General features: G+C 43.1%; 1 protein-coding gene across 3 annotated transcripts in view; it reads right to left on the reverse strand.

Annotated features, from left to right (window-relative positions):
• Znf236 (zinc finger protein 236) overlaps positions 1-16,778 on the reverse strand; it is a 106,318-nt gene that overhangs the window by 46,375 nt on the left and 43,165 nt on the right. For all 3 annotated transcript variants that reach the window (XM_085833659.1, XM_085833658.1, XM_085833657.1), the window contains exons 10-14: positions 13,433-13,705; positions 11,448-11,651; positions 7,390-7,531; positions 6,567-6,827; positions 2,232-2,488 (exon numbers count right to left, since the gene is read on the reverse strand). In XM_085833659.1, coding sequence (XP_085689785.1) covers positions 2,232-2,488; positions 6,567-6,827; positions 7,390-7,531; positions 11,448-11,651; positions 13,433-13,705 — 1,137 coding nt within the window. The remainder of the gene's footprint in view (positions 1-2,231; positions 2,489-6,566; positions 6,828-7,389; positions 7,532-11,447; positions 11,652-13,432; positions 13,706-16,778) is intronic.

A 16,778-nucleotide genomic window follows, 5' to 3' on the forward strand; every position in this document is an offset into this window, starting at 1 on the left:
ACTGTCTTGTACTGATGCTATATAGACAAACAGATAATTTCTTAATTCTTAATGATAATCCTATAAGAATTCCTAAAATGATATTGGTAATTATTAAGATCTTTTATAATAGGGCTGCTATTAAGTTCCTTCTGATGTCAAAACCGCAATGAAAACACTGCCAGTGTGCAAGTGTCAAGTTACTGCAATGAAAACACTGCCAGTGTGCAAGTGTCAAGTTACCACCATGAAAACGCTGCCAGTGTGCAAGTGTCAAGTTACCGCCATGAAAACGCTGCCAGTGTGCAAGTGTCAAGTTACCGCCATGAAAACGCTGCCAGTGTGCAAGTGTCAAGTTACTGCAATGAAAACACTGCCAGTGTGCAAGTGTCAAGTTACTGCAATGAAAACGCTGCCAGTGTGCAAGTGTCAAGTTACTGCAATGAAAACGCTGCCAGTGTGCAAGTGTCAAGTTACCAATGAAAACGCTGCCAGTGTGCAAGTGTCAAGTTACCGCCATGAAAAACGCTGCCAGTGTGCAAGTGTCAAGTTACTGCAATGAAAACACTGCCAGTGTGCAAGTGTCAAGTTACTGCAATGAAAACGCTGCCAGTGTGCAAGTGTCAAGTTACTGCAATGAAAACGCTGCCAGTGTGCAAGTGTCAAGTTACTGCAATGAAAACGCTGCCAGTGTGCAAGTGTCAAGTTACTGCAATGAAAACACTGCCAGTGTGCAAGTGTCAAGTTACTGCAATGAAAACGCTGCCAGTGTGCAAGTGTCAAGTTACTTGCTTCTGCACTAGCAGCAGGCATCTATCTGCACGTTAGAAAGCACACTCCACAGCCTGCAAAGTCATCAGCCCATGCTCATCCAAAGGGAACTAGCGACTTACTCGAGGTGCAAAGAGGGAAGATCAAGTATTGACTGGGCTTATCTATACAACACTTCAAGGATAACTTAGTTACGGCCTTTAACTCTAGCTGGTGACAGAAGATGAACGTTTACCAGATAATTACACTTAATGGATACACATGTAAACATTCTCTGTTGTAAACTTCTTAGTCAATTTATGATTGAATTTAGTTTGAACTTCTAATGAACTTTTGTAAAAAAGGGAAGTTGGGCTAAACCATGTGATCTATTCTCCTAGAAAAGGCACAAAACACCAGGGAACATCACATTGCATGGCATTGGGGGTGAGAGCACCGGGAGCAAGGCATCAGGAACAAGGCCGTTATCACATCAGAGCAGGAGGAGAGAGCAAGATTATTAGAAGACTGCAGAGTGGAATAACTCAGAAATTATATGGCAACTTAAAAAATTTAGAGAACAATATGCAGAATGCAGAGAAGGTGCAGAGAAAGCAGAAGGAGCAGGCAGGCTTCTCCTTACCACGGGACAGAACAAGTCCTTCCTTAATAGCAAGGCAGGCTTAGAGTACAACTCTTTCTTCTTACAGACTTGGGTTTAATTCATTTAGCAATAAAATGGTAGAAGCTTTTTCTTTTCTCTATGCAATAAAGATTTAGTGCTCATTTTTCATCCACAATGAGTGAGTTCTTTCTAAACTGGTGTTTGATCTTTTGCTCCATATACATATGGAAGAGTGAGTGAGTGTGTGTGTGTGTGTGTGTGTAAGTATGTAATTATGAGATAAGCATGTAACTGGTCTCAACTGGTTTGAACAGAAATGTATGAATGTGTATGCATGAATCTGTATATGAGTTTGTGAGCTTATTCCTTCTGCAAGCATGATTCTCTTCTCCTGGTTCAACTCAAGTTTATTGCTCTAACCTTTCCCCTAGACTGACAGTGAGAGGCATGTGGACAAGAGGGGGAAGCTCTAGCAATTAATCCTTTACTTAATCCCCCTATTTTACTACGAGGTGCTAAGAGCCAGAGACTGAAGTTTCTGGGCTCAGAGAAACTCAGACAGGCACGATAGGTACCGTAGCAAAGTGACTTTTCAAACAGCTAAGTATCTTGCCCTACTGGCGATGTTCCACTTTCCCCTAAGCAGAAAGAAAGAGAGAAAGAAAGAGAGAGAGAGAAAAAGGAAGGAAGGAAGGAAGGAAGGAAGGAAGGAAGGAAGGAAGGAAGGAAGGAAGGAAGGAAGGAAGGAAGGACGGATCGCTGGGGTTGGCCCCTGGCACCCCAGCACCAAAAAGAAGGCAACAGGGCCTGCACTGAATCTCAGGACCACAAGATTTGGTTGGGATCATTAGAAAAGCTAAAGTTCCTGAAACAGAACCTTCATCCGCCTCCAAAGGTTGATCTGCCAACTGCTGTCCAAGCGCTGCATCTTCTGTGCCTACCACATGCTGTGGCCCTAGTTCCAGTATAGACTCAGGGTCTGCTGCCACTGTCTCTGGAGTCTGCTGCAGCTCTGCACTTTCGATCTCCACAGGCATGGGGGCCGCCACATGCATGCTCTGCTGGTCCACGGTGCTATCGTCATCCATGGAGGAGGCCTCCTGGTGCTGCTGGAGCTGCTGGGCCAGTTCGTACCTTTGGGAAAGCAGAACAGCGCACAAGCCATATCAACAGCAGAAAGACAACTGTGAAAGATACCATGCACTAAAACACTAGTTTTACTCTTCAATTACTTCATTTTGACCACTTTATAATCCTAAAGAAACTCCTGTTGCCTTCAATTGCTGTCAGCAATTACAAGACTCAGAGGCACAGAGGCCAGCACAGACAACAATCCCCAACATGTACAAAGCCACAGTAATAGTACACATTGAAGCTCAGTACTGGGAGGCCAAAGCAGGAGAACTGTCATGACTCAAGGCTACCCTGGACTACAAAATGGAACCGAGTCTCACGATGCCCACATTCCTTTAAAAGCAATCTTTCCCCTGTTGCCTCTTACCCAGGGGAGGCAGTTTTTGTGGCATGGTATGGATAGAAAGCCCCAACCACCCATAAGTCATGTGTTGAAGACTGTTTCCAATACAGCAATGCTCAGAAGTGAGACTTACTCAATGGCAGAATCCCTTGCTAAATTCCTAATGTTCTGGGTGGAGGTATTGAACAATAGGAAGAAGGTCCTAGTTGCAAAAAACATGCCTTTCAAGACTGTCACTTGTTCCCTGATCCTTCCTTTGTCTTTCTGCTTCCTCAATGCCAAAAGATAAGCAGACTCTGTCAAATGGCTCCTCTGCCATGATGTGCATCATCAGTAGTGCTTAAAAGTTACGGTGCTAGGCGCCCACTCCAGAGCCTCTGAACAGTCAAGTAAGGGCTCATCCTTAAACTGTTGTCAATGGCAAACCAACTAACAAATTCAGCTAACCATTGTGTTTCAGAACACGTAATAAGAGGCACAGTCCATTCCGACTTTCTCATGTTAATTTTGTTTTTAGCAATATTTACATATATAAAACATACCGATCATTGGGATCAACAATTTATCTTTCAAAGAGAGAGATGAACAATGAATTTTTAGTGAAAGACTCCAGAGACTTTAAGAAAATGACATCAATTACCTGATTAACTGGCTAGCTACCAAAGAATCTGAGATAATGAGTCACCCCTGCCCTTTCCTATGTGCATGGTTAAGCCCACAGCTGTAACATGTGCGTGTTCTACCCCAGAATCTTAGCGTGTCTGCCTCCTCTGTGTACCACACTGAGTTCCGAAATCTTGCTGTTCATTTTCCAATAGCCAAGAATCCCTTCTCAACTAGTTGTACTACAGAAGAAACAGAATGCACAGCTAACATTAGTGGTCAGGAAGCGCATCTCACCCCTCAGCCACGCCACCTGCCCCTCCCTGAGGACCATCTCTCACGGGGCTTCTCCTTCCATGCCGAGTTGTTTGGTTTGCATTTTTATAAATTTTACTTTTATGATCATGTATGTCTATTTATAAAGATATTTCTTGTTATTTTTTGAGGTTATAATTACATCATTCCTTCTACCTTTTATCCCCTATCTCCTTGCTCTGTCAAATTCATAGCCTTTTTAAAAAATTAATTGTAGTTACATAATATATATGTATATACACATGCATATATCCCTTAATACACAAAATATCACCTGCTCAGTCTGAAAAATGTTACTCAAATGTGTGTTTTCAAGGCCGACCATCTAAACTGAATGACCCAACGGTGTTACTCAGAGACACTATCCCTGGAGACACTATTTGTCCTGCTCTCAGTGTCCCTTATGGCCTCTAGCTCTTTTTTTTTCCTAGCTATAGAATTTTTTTAATTAGATATTTTCTTTATTTACATTTCAAATGTTATCTACTTTCCTAATTTCCTCTCAGAAAACCCCCTATCCCCTCCCCCTCCCCCTGCTCACCATCCCACCCACTCCCATTCCCAGTCCTGGCATTCCCCTACACTGGGACATAGAACCTTCACAGGACCTACAGCCTCTCCTCCCATTGATGACCGACTAGGCCATGCTCACCTACATATACAGCTAGAGCCACATGTCCCACCATGTGTTTTCTTTGATTGGTGGTTTAGTTCCATGTAGCTCTGGGGGTACTGATTAGTTCATATTGATGTTAGTCCTATGGGGCTTTAGACCCCTTTCAGCTCCTTGGGTACTTTCTCTAGCTCCTTCATTGGGGACCTAGTGCTCTGTCCTATGGATGATTGTGAGCATCCACTTCTGTATTTGCCAGGAACTGGCAAAAGCCCTCAGGAGACAGCTATATCAGGCTCCTGTCATCAGGTTCTTGTTGGCATCTGCCATAGTGTCTGAGTTTGGTGGTTGTTTATGGGATGGATCCCCAATGGGGCAGTCTGGATGGTGATTCCTTCAGTCTCTGCTCCGAACTTTCTCTATAACTCCTTCCATGGGTATTTTGTTCCACCTTCTAAGAAGGATTCTGAGCTGCTGGGCTAATATCCACTTATCAGTGACTGCATATCATGTGTGTTCTTCTGTGATTGGGTTACCGCATTCAAGATGATATCATCCAGATCCATCCATTTGTCTAAGAATTTCATAAACTCATTGTTTTTAATAGGTGAGTAGTGCTCCATTGTGTAAATGTACCACATTTTCTGTATCCATTCCTCTGTTGAGGGACATCTGGGTTCTTTCCAACTTCTGGCTATTATAAATAAGGCTGCTATGAACATAGTGGAGCATGTGTCCTTATTGCAAGTTGGAGCATCTTCTGGGTATATGCCCAGGAGTGGTATTGCTGGATCTTCTGGTAGAACAATGTCCAATTTTCTGAGGAACTGCCAAACTGATTTCCAGAGTGGTTGTACAAGCTTGCAATCCCACCAACAATGGAGGAGTGTTCCTCTTTCTCCACATCCTTACCAGCATCTGCTGTCACCTGAGTTTTTGATCTTAGCCACTCTGACTGGTGTGAGGTGGAATCTCAGGGTTGTTTTGATTTGTATTTCCCTGATGATTAAGGATGTTGAAATTTTTTTAGGTGTTTCTCGGCCATTCGGTTTGCTTTGTAGGAATGTACAGGCAGGCACACCTGAGTTGAAATGCTGTCTATGGGTCAGGGTTCTCGGGCAACAGGTTTTATGCCCTTCTATGGTGGGCCCGGCCGTCACTTCAGCTGACCTAAGGTGTTCCACAGCACTCTAGTCCTGCTGTAGCTTCTCAGGTGAGCTGGACTCAGTTCTAGTCAGAAGTAGGCCTCTTTTATGCTACATCTTTCATGGTCAAGCTAGCATTCTACCAACTAAACATAGGTTACAGTGAATAACAGCTTCATAGCATATCTAATGCTTGTGGTCTGTAATTCAACAATAGAATACCACAGAAATTCATTTATAAAGCCTAGAAATCAGGCCAGGGAGATGGCTCAAGAAGTAAGGGTCCTATTACTTCTAACCAGGAAACCTGAATTCTAGCCCCAGAACCCACAGAATAGGATGGAACCAACTCCCACGAGTTCGTTCTCTCTCTCTCTGTCTCTCTCTCCCCCCCCCCTCACTCGTACCCACATACATACACACACAAAATTAAAAACCTATATCACAGAATTAAGACTTTCTTTTTAAAAATCTTCACTACACCAACTATATTGGGTCTATATTTGACTATCAGCTGAAAAAAAAAGAGAATTTACAATAAAGCATTTTGCCTAATATAGACTGCTTCAGTATTAAAAGTAAAAATGTTAACTGGGTATGGTATTATCCGCATGTGTAATCCCCAGCAAGCAGGACTTTAAGGCAAGCCTGAGCTACATAGTGAGACCCTGTTTTCATTTAAAAAAGAAAAGTGTGTGTGTGTGTGTGTGTTAGGGTTATTTTGGTTTATTTGTTGTAGACAGGCTCTTACTCTCTAGTTCAGTTTGGTATTAAACTGACAGCAATGCTTCTACATCAGCCTTTCATGTTCTTAGATTACACGCATTGGCTCAAGCCAAATTTAAAAGCTAAAAAATGCATAAGTTCATGCTGTCATCTATAGCTCTCATTAGATCCCTAAGCACAAACAGTCACCTTCCTCAACCTCAGACGCACCATGAGAAAACAGCACAGGCAGCAAAGACAATTCCTTCTGAATTGCTCCCCACCCGATCTGGGAAGCAGGACCCTCATTAAAAGGCAAGCGTGTCGTAGGCATCACATCCGCCGTCTACCTACCTGTGAGTTTTCATGTGTTTCTTGCAGTTCAGTGAAGTCTTAAATGTCTTCTGGCAATAGGGACACATGTAGGGACGGAGGTCGTTATGTATGCCCATGTGTCGTCGTAAGCTGCCACCTGTGGTAAAGGCTCCATTGCAGATCAGACACTTGAAAGACTTCAGCCCTGTGTGCGTCCGGACATGGGCTTTGAGCACGCCTGCAGAGACGAAGCCTCGGCCACACTGGGAGCATTTGAAAGGCTTTTCACCTGTATGTGATCTAAAGGGCAGGTAAAAACCTACATAGACTCATGACATGTTTATAACACGGTAATAAATGTAAAATCAAAGCACGTCATGCTAGGACACTCTTTATAAAGCAACTAGAAAAGATGTCACTCTCTATGTTCTGTAGTAAGCAAACCCGAGACTCGGGCAAGGAACTTCCCAGAGCTACCAGCCGGCCCCTGAGGGGAAAGCATGAGCTTTCAGTGGAGCTATCTTCAGAACACCACACTGCCTCTCCTGAGAGCATGTCTACTTCTTTTCACTGATGAAACTAGTGGGTCTTTGACACATGCTGGAAATTGCAAATACTAAAATATAACTGGAAAATAAGTAAAACTCAGGGGTAATCTCTGAGTAAAATATTTGAATGAATATATTCAAGAATAAAAAATGTCACAAAAATTTTATGGTCAAATAAATATTTACCATAAGGTAACAACATCACCCTAAACACTTAGTCAGCAGAGCACTGAATCCCACACTACGCCCTAAACACTTAGTCAGCAGAGCACTGAATCCCACACTACGTCCCCCCACCTCCTCTCAGGCCTTACCTGATGTGCTGTTTAAGATGGCAAGACTTTTTATATGCTCGATGACAGTAGAAACATTTGTATGGTCTATCTGCTTCATTGCCAAAACTATTATTAAAATAATTTTGAAAAAATTGGTTTTTTGGAATGGGCTGGATAAGACCTACAGATGAAAAGAAAAGCAGGAATAATCCCTGTTAGTGCTACTACTAATGTGTCAAAGGCATTGCGGGAAGGTAAAGGTAAGGGTGCCGGTGACTGGAGAGCCCAGCCATTTTAACTATGTCATTAACTATCATCTATTTAACCAAGTCATGCCCATCCCTGTGGTGCAATATTTACCAATAGCTATTTTCTGGCCCTGCAGAGTGTGTATATCATTACAAACAGACACTGGAGTCTAGAACCATTTTTTAAGGCACGTGCTGGCATGAGATTTATATATATATACATCCAAAACCTACATCAGGATTTTAAATCTCTCCTTTTTTCAGTATGAATACGACATAAGCACAATAATAAACTCAAAACATAAATATGTCTAAGATGACATTTTGTTCTGTAAAGGCAGCATTTTGTCCAAAGTTTTATTAAAGGGGTATTTACAGATGGCAAGATAATTAACCTAGAGATTGAAGAGATGTCTGAACAGTTAGGAGAACTGTGTTCTTCTTGCAGATGACCCGGGTTCAAGGCCCAGCACCACACTGTGGCTCACAACCATCCCTAATCCCAGCTCCAGGAGATCTAACAGGCCACACATGTGGTACACCTATATGATGCAGGCAAAACATTCACATACGGTAAAGTAAATAAAGAATTCAGATTATTGACCGATGTATTGCAGGATTTACATGCTTTTCTGAAATAAAGGGTTTCCTTGATTGGTTCATCTATAAACACAGGGGACAGTGCCTTTGGGCTAAACACACAATTCAGCACTTAGTTGTCAAACACCAGTAACTGAAAGTCATCTGGAACACTAAGAGGAAGCCTGGCCTGCCCTTCCTGTTGTCAAGATTCAGCAGGCCTTGCTACCCTAACACTCTGGGCTCTAACACTGCATGTGCAGCCTCCTCCCCTCAGCAGGGCCACTGGCCTCCACAGAGTAATCACACATTTAGGACATTCCATCTTTCCTGACTTTCTCTAAGAGCAAACTGTGTTCTAATTCTTTCCCCTAAAACCCACTGCTTATGCTTCATGCAGACCCTTAATGTCTTGTCCAAGTCTTTCTAGGTGACACTACCTTCCTTACACGTCAACACAGAACTCTACGGGCAGCGGTGTTCTGGGCTCCCTGGGTACGGAAGTGAAAGACTCCAGTATACACAACAGCTCCTTAGTGTCTTCCCTCTCGCGTGCAATTACAACATCTGAAATGGTTTCCAAGTGTACGGTTTATAAAAAAGACATTGAAGAGTTTGAGCTGGGGGCAGGGGAGGGACCCCCTAAGAACCATTATATGAAGTAATACTCATGGTTATTTCTGCTAATTTTGCTTAGGCGAGGTCTATAAAACAAAGCTAATGATAAGGTCTCAATCTTTAAAGGACACAGCAAGGAGAAGTAAAGCGCACAGCAAACCCTAGCACGCTGGTACTGCCAGACACTCATTTCTATTGAACTGCTTCTGGCTTTCTAGGAAACCACTAATCTCAAAGAAGGCCATGAATAAATTTTACTCAATGTAAGTCAAAAGCAAACTAAAAATGACTTTAAATTCCTTAAAATCTCTTCTGTAATAGCAAAGAAGAGTAGAGCTTATAGAAAAATACAACTGACCTTACTACTGCAAACAGGAACATAGCTTAAATTTTGCAAAGTGACAGGACGGGAAAACTTATCATCTCACATATAATACACTATAATTATAATACACCATAATAAGCCCTGACACACAGCCGAGTGTACCATAACGTAACACTGACCAAAACAGCAAACAGCAACTTGGAAGATCAACAACCACAACAACGACGCTATTTTAAAATAACAAAAAGGCTGAGACACAAGTTTATCTTCATGTACCTACATCTATACATCCTACACACACGCACACAAACAGTTTAAAAGGAAACTGTAACTGTAGATAAAAATATAAGTTGGGGATCCCTAATCTAAAGTGTGAAATGTTCCATAATGTATTGTGAAAGCCAAAATGATGCTACAAGTGGAAAATTCCACAACCGTTGAATGTAAAATTACCTCAGGGTTTTGTGTATATTTTTATAACATAATCGTAGATAAATCTTAGATAAATTCAAAAGAGCTTAGAGAGGTGGCTCAGTCGTTAAAAGCACATAATACAGTTGTAAAAACCTCAAGTTCAGATATGTAACTGCAGCTCTAGGCCTTCTGCAGGTACCTGCACTAACACACATACCCCACAAAACACACACACACTTTTAAAAATGACAAATCTTAGCCGGGCGTGGTGGCGCACGCCTTTAATCCCAGCACTCGGGAGGCAGAGGCAGGCGGATTTCTGAGTTCGAGGCCAGCCTGGTCTACAAAGTGAGTTCCAGGACAGCCAGGGCTATAAAGAGAAACCCTGTCTCGAAAAAAAATAAAAAGAAAGAAAGAAAGAAAGAAAGAAAGAAAGAAAGAAAGAAAGAAAGAAAGATGATAAATCTTAAAAGAAAAAGTTCATGGCTATATTAGACATCTCACTGTCAGGCTATGACTTGACACAAACCTGATATATAATTCTATATGCCCCCTAACCCCTGTCATACTACGCCACAGTATGGCATTAATTTTGCTCAGGTTAGATTACCTCAACTAGGTAAATTATATAAATTCACTTGTAAAATTTAATGAGTGCCACAGTCCAAATGCTTCTATCCCTACAAAAGTCTTGTGTTGGGGGCTGGAGAGATGGCTTGGCAGTTAAGAACACTGACTGTTCTGCCAGAAGTCCTGAGTTCAATTCCTGGAAACCACATGGTGGCTCACAACCATCTGTAATGGGATCTAATGCCCTCTTCTGGTGTATCTGAAGACAGACTCTGCCGCCCACCCTGACGGCAGTGAGGAGGGAGCAGGCCCTGCGATGATGCTTGCTGAGGCGGGGCCTTCAGGAATGACATCAATGTCCTCATGAAGGAGGCCTGTGGGCCACATGCTGGGAACCTCAGACAAAGTGCAACATCGCTGGAAGAAATGCTGTGGCGCACCGTGGCTGCTGCAGTGACAGACACAGAAGAGAACAGCAGCCGTGGCTCCCTGCATGATGTGCTTTGGGAGGAAGAAGGGGCTGAGAATGGAGCGGGAGAAAATGAAAGATAGTAATGAGCTGTGCGTGCGTGTGAGCACAGCGCACTGCGTACATGTAGGAAGCTGGGTTTTAAAGCAAGAGGAAGAGACAAGAGGCCCTGGAGAGACGCCTATCTGTGAGGCCCTCAGACATCCAAGGTGCTACTCATTAGTCAGATCAGACCGTGTCTTAATTATATCATCAATGGCGGTGAAACAAACTTAGAAACGACAGGTACCTCTTTTTCTTCCCAATGCAAAGACTAAACGGCCAGAATAGTAATCTACAGCACACCGTGTGGGAATCCAAAGACAAACATAACGACCTGCAGCGGGTATTCCAATTAAAATCCCTCTTCACCTTGATGGACCCAAAGCGAAAAAAGATCTCTCTCTTTTTTTAAGGATTTATTTATTTTATGTATGTGAGTACACTGTTGCTGCCTTCAGACACACCAGAAGAGGGCATCGGATTCCATTAAAGGTGGTTGTGAGCCACCATGTGGTTGCTGGGAATTGAACTCAGGACCTCCGGAAGAATAATCAGTGCTCTTAACCGCTGAGCCACCTCTCCAGCCCCCAGGAAGACCTCTTTAGTAAGGACTCCTACAAGACTCCTCTTCCTTTCACGTTATTTATGACGATTTGAGTAGTACTGTTTTAGGGCTGTAATCCTGATTCTGGAACATACTAGCCCCCCAGAGCAATTTCCAATGAAGACTTCACCAATAGTATTTTCCTGCATACACCATATTACAGAAACATCTCTCTAGGTCCCAGAGGAAAACCCACGAACAGCCACCGCACTCTAGCTTCCATCTTACCTAGGTCAGTTATGAGAATGGGTTCTTGCAAAGGAATGTCGGGGACAGGAACGCTGCTCTTGCCCACCCGACCCTTCACAGGCTTCCGCTGCTGCCTCAGCTTCCTCAGCTCCGTGTGCTTAAAGTGGGAAGCCACGTGAGTCTTCCTGTGGCCTGAGGTGCGGAACTTCTTATCACAGTGAGGACAAGCAAAAGGTCTAACTCCTAATGAGACAAAGGACGGTTTAGAGTCATGGCAAGCAACTGCATGTCAACAACCACCACCAAAGTCCATATAAAATCCTTCAAACACTAGACGGCTTGTTGGTCCACACGAGGAGTTTATGTGTCTCAGCAATCAGCTGCCATCCCCCTGCTTTTAAATAGTACTACTATATAGAACTTAGGATATGTAATAGGTCTTCATTTGAGAAAGCACATAGACAACTTTAGGGTCGAATCCTTAAGTTGTTCCACATGCACGTTCAATAACAAGTCAGCCTGGAGAAATGCAAACCATGTCAGCCCAGTCTCTGCAACCGACATCCACAAGACAGAGCAGGCCTCCTCCTGGGCAGTGGGGACACCCCCCACCTCCAGGCAATGCAAGGACAACAATTAGTATCTCATAAGACAGAATGGAAGGTGACTGTCACCACACAGTAACCATAAGGTAAGACATCCCCAGCACCCTCCGTTATAAAGGAGCTTCCTCCATCACTGACTATTCGTGAGAATGCAGAGTCCCTAGACAGGCACGTAACATGCAGTGGCTTCTTTAGGAGCTCTGAGTGCATGACTGACAGTCAATATTGAGCCTGGGGTGGGGCAAAGTAATAAAACTGTTTCAATTAGAATTGTATACTTCATGAATTTTAAAATATGCAAACTTTATCTCAATATCAGTGTTATTGACAAAGATACCGATCCCCCACTTAAGATCTGCCGAAATGGATGTATCTGGAGGATATCATCCTTAGTGAGGTAACCCAATCACAAAAGAAGTCATTAGATATGCACTCACTGATAAATGGGTATTAGCTCAGAAACCTAGATCACCCAAGATACAATTTGCAAAACACAAGAAAAATCAAGAAGGAAGACCAATGCGTGGATACTTCATTCCTCCCTAGAATAGGGAATAAAATACCCATGGAAGAAGTTGCAGAGACAAAGTTTGGAGCTGAGATGAAAGGATGGACCATCCAAAGACTGCCCCACCCAGGGGTCCATCCCATAATCAGCCACCAAACCCAGACAATATTGCATATGCCAGCAAGATTTTGCTGAAAGGACCCTGATATAGCTGTCTCCTGTGAGGCTATGCCAGTGTCTGGCAAACACAGAACTGGATGCTCACAGTCATCTATAGGATAGAACACACACACAGGAGGAGCTAGAGAAAGTACCCAAGGAGCTAAAGGGATCTGCAACCCTATAGGTGGAACAACAATATGAACTAATCAGTACCCGGAGAGCTTGTGTCTCTAGCTGCATATGTAGCAGAAGATGGCCTAGTCAGCCATCACTGCGAAGAGAGGCCCCTTGGTATTTCAAACTTTATATGCCCCAGTACAGGGGAATGCCAGGGCCAAGAAGCAGGAGTGGTTGGGTGGGGGAGCAGGGCGGGGGGTGGTGTATAGGGGACTTTTGGGATAGCATTTGAAATATAAATGAAGAAAATATCTAATAAAAAAAAAATAAAAAAAAAAAAAAAGATCTGCCAGCCTCCTAAGACTGGAATATATATTCCATAGGAGGAGTCTGTGTGATATATATATTCCTAAGACTGGAATATATATATCACACAGGTTTGATGGTTTCCCATAGGGATCTTTCCACCCACTGCTTCATTTATAAATATTATATTTCTAATGGCTCTCCAACAATAACCTTGGTTCCATGAGGATCAAGGTCACAAATCCACAAAGGGAAGAGGAGGAGGGAGAAAGACCTGGGAGTTCAGCTGCTGCCCTTCCTGAACCCAAGCCAGCACAGCTGCGCACCTGTGTGTAGGCGGATGTGCACCTTGAGGCTCCCTGAGGTGGAAAAGCTCTTCATGCAGTATTGGCACTTGAAAGCCTTGATGCCCGTGTGAGTTTTAATGTGAGCAGTCAGTGTACTCTTCACGGCAAAGGCCCGGAAACACTGTGGACACTTGAAGGGCTTTTCATGGGTGTGGATGCGGATGTGGCGCACCAGGTCACTGGGCTTTCGGAACTCCTTCGTGCAGTAGGGACACACATGCCACCGCACCCCGTTCTCCTCCCGAATGGACCCTGCAGTAACAAGGAAAAGAGAATAGTTCAGCCTAGAAACTACAGTACCCCATAAACATCCTACAATGTCCTGTCCCTCTGGCAGCCCGCTGTATCAATGGAAAGCTGTAAGCTTTCTGTCAAAGACATGCGATCCATCACAGAAAAATGAAAGCCCTACTGTTCTGATATTAACACCACAAGATCCTAACAGTATGATCACCGATAATAATCTTAAAGAAAGCCCTACAATGCCATGAAGATGCAATTCATGATGCCCACTTAGAGCAGCTAACTAACAGGTAGCCATGAGTGAGTCAGGGCGCACGGACACAGTTCAGACCGGAATGAGAATGAAAATACGTTTGATCAGAGAACTCCCTGATGGTGCAGAGAGCAGGAGATTGTAGGCTGCTCAGCCCTAAATGGAACTGCACCCACCTGACTCCTGACCCCTGAGCAGGAGGCTACGGAAAGTGTGAAAGAGGTGCTGAAGGACTCTAAGGACTCTGGACATAGCACGGCATCTATACAGAAAAAGTCAGCTGTTACCTCACAACACATACAACCCCAAGCAGACCAGCGGTATCCTGGAGACGGACGTTAGCAGGAGAGTCTACCCACTAGCCAGGGAGCTATTGGCAGCAGCTAGTAGCTGCTGAAAGAGGGAAAGACGGTGAGGTCTCCTGGGTGGGAAATGGGGAGAGCAGCTCTGGACAGTTACAGAAGCAGAGCAACTAAGACTCAAAGCACGCAGTATGAAACGCTCAACTAATAAATTCTGATTTAAAAGTGACTCCATGATCAACTTGAAGGACAAGAACAGGAAGACCGAAGATGCTTGAGTATTTATTAAGCATCTTAAACCAAAAGTAGAAACTCACGCAAATAACTAGGAAATGGCAAGCTATAAAGCAACAACAGGGATAAACAGTGACGGCAAAGACAGCTGGCGTGCAAACCTGGGCGATTCGTGGACCAAAGCAAAAGATGCTGTCTTCCACGACCGTGGATACTATTATGCAGCTTTGAACAGTTCAAAACTGTTGCTAGGGAGGGCATAGGGATAGCATTTGAAATGTAAATGAAGAAAATATCTAATAAAAAGTTGAAAAAAAAACTGTTGCTAGCAGAAAACAAACAAAACTCCAGCAATGTATGGAAACATGATTTATAAAAAACAAAAACTTTACATAAAACCTATTAAATAATTTTATTTGAAATGTTTTAAATTTTAATTATGTAGATATATGCAGGCAGGAAGTGCACATGGAAGTGCAGTGTGTAGAGGCCAGAACAGTGTGTCTGGTCCCATGGCGCTACAGTTAGAGGCATAATTTGGGTGTTAGGAACTGAACATGGGTCCTCTGAAAGAGTGATACACATTTTAACCCACTGATTTAAAATATTTACAGTCAGATTTATCATAGTAACAATTCAATAACCCCAGTAAAGAATACACATAAAATTAAATATGCTTTAGCAAGGAACATGACATTTCAACTCAAATGGCTTCAACCTGGATGCAAAGGAAAAAAGAAAATCTCTGATCTCCTTTCTATTATCAACAAATTTTAAAGGAAGTTTTCCATATACAGCAAAGGAAAAAAAGCCATATGATCTACTAATGCTCTTTAGGGAACAAGTAAGAAGGGAGGGGAAACAGTAGCAGGGCTACAGCATCTTTGGCTGGATTTCTCGAGGTGCCCTGGGCATCAAACTTAGCTTCTAAACATGAGAAACATCCCTAGATCCACAAGATGACACAGTACCAACTGTCACGGTCTAGTTACTTCTAAGAAGAGGCTGTACAGGAGACTCCAAACTAACAGCACAGAGGCTGTCTCATAATATAACATGTACATGTGTGTGGGAACAAAAAGGAAAACTGAGTCCGGACTTCCAATTCCAACAGGTAAAAGGACCTGGAACACAAGATCTGCATTACAGATCCTCAAATACATCCACACGTTTAGGAGAGTAATCACATTTTTCAAGATGAAAATTAATTTTTTACAACTCAGCACCTAGACTTAACTTTTATAAATAAGTATAAATACAGGAAAAGATGAAAATGCCATGTCAATATGGAATGAGCTGGCAGAGCAGTGGAGCAGGGTGGCCTCTAAAGGCCACCTAGATCTGGAGGGTGATGTGCACTAAAGGTGGCACTGGACTTCAGCAAGTAGAGCAGCTTAAGCTGAAGTGCTCAGGCAATGAGAAGTGTAAAAGCGCTCTCTGTGTTTAACTCTTAAGCTAGACATCTCAGAGCCAGAAAACACCAACGGCACGCTGGCAAAAGTGCCTGCGGCCAAGCCAAATAGTCTCAAATCAATGGCTGGGACTCACATGGTGGAAAGAACCAACTCCACAGGCATAGCCTTGCACAAGCACACAGACAGACAGACAGACAGACAGACAGGCAGGCAGGCAGGCAGGCAGGCAGGCAGGCAGGCAGGCAGATATAATTAAAAACTTCAGAGAAAGCCATGCTTCTATCACATTGTTGAAATGTGAAGGTTGCAAGGCTCAAAATGCAGAACATGCTTGAAAAACTCAGCTTCATAAACAACACACATTTCTTCCAAGCAGGTAAAAAAGGCAACCTAAGAAGAAGTTATACCACAAAGATGAAAATATATTATAATTTTTATTTACAGTACAAGGGCCAATAAAACCAGAATTAATCCAACATAAATATGCAGGTGCTCAACATGCAGGGTGGTGCTGTCACCCCTGTTCCTTAAAAGAAAATATAAATTTAAAATTACAACATGCCATTTTGGCCTACCAGTCCCAAAATTTTGGTAATAATCTCTTTAAGACACTGTTAAGAAACAAGAATTCCAAATAAGTCCATTCAACATAGTAAACTTGCAAACAATGCCACACCTCTAACCCTGGCAGCACAGGGATGTGGAGACAGGGAAGACCACAAGTTCAGGGGCATGCGCAGCCACAGGTCAGAGCTACACGGTTTCCCTGAGAAAACTACAAGTGTGTGCATGCTTCTCTCTCCTTAGCAAGGGCTTTCCTGACAGAGTACATTCTGATAGTCTGCAGACTGCATAATAGTATTAGTCAAATCTAATGT

The sequence above is a fragment of the Mus caroli genome, unplaced genomic scaffold (assembly GCF_978045245.1).
Source record: "Mus caroli unplaced genomic scaffold, Mus_caroli_1 scaffold_19, whole genome shotgun sequence".
Taxonomy (NCBI): Eukaryota; Metazoa; Chordata; class Mammalia; order Rodentia; family Muridae; genus Mus; species Mus caroli.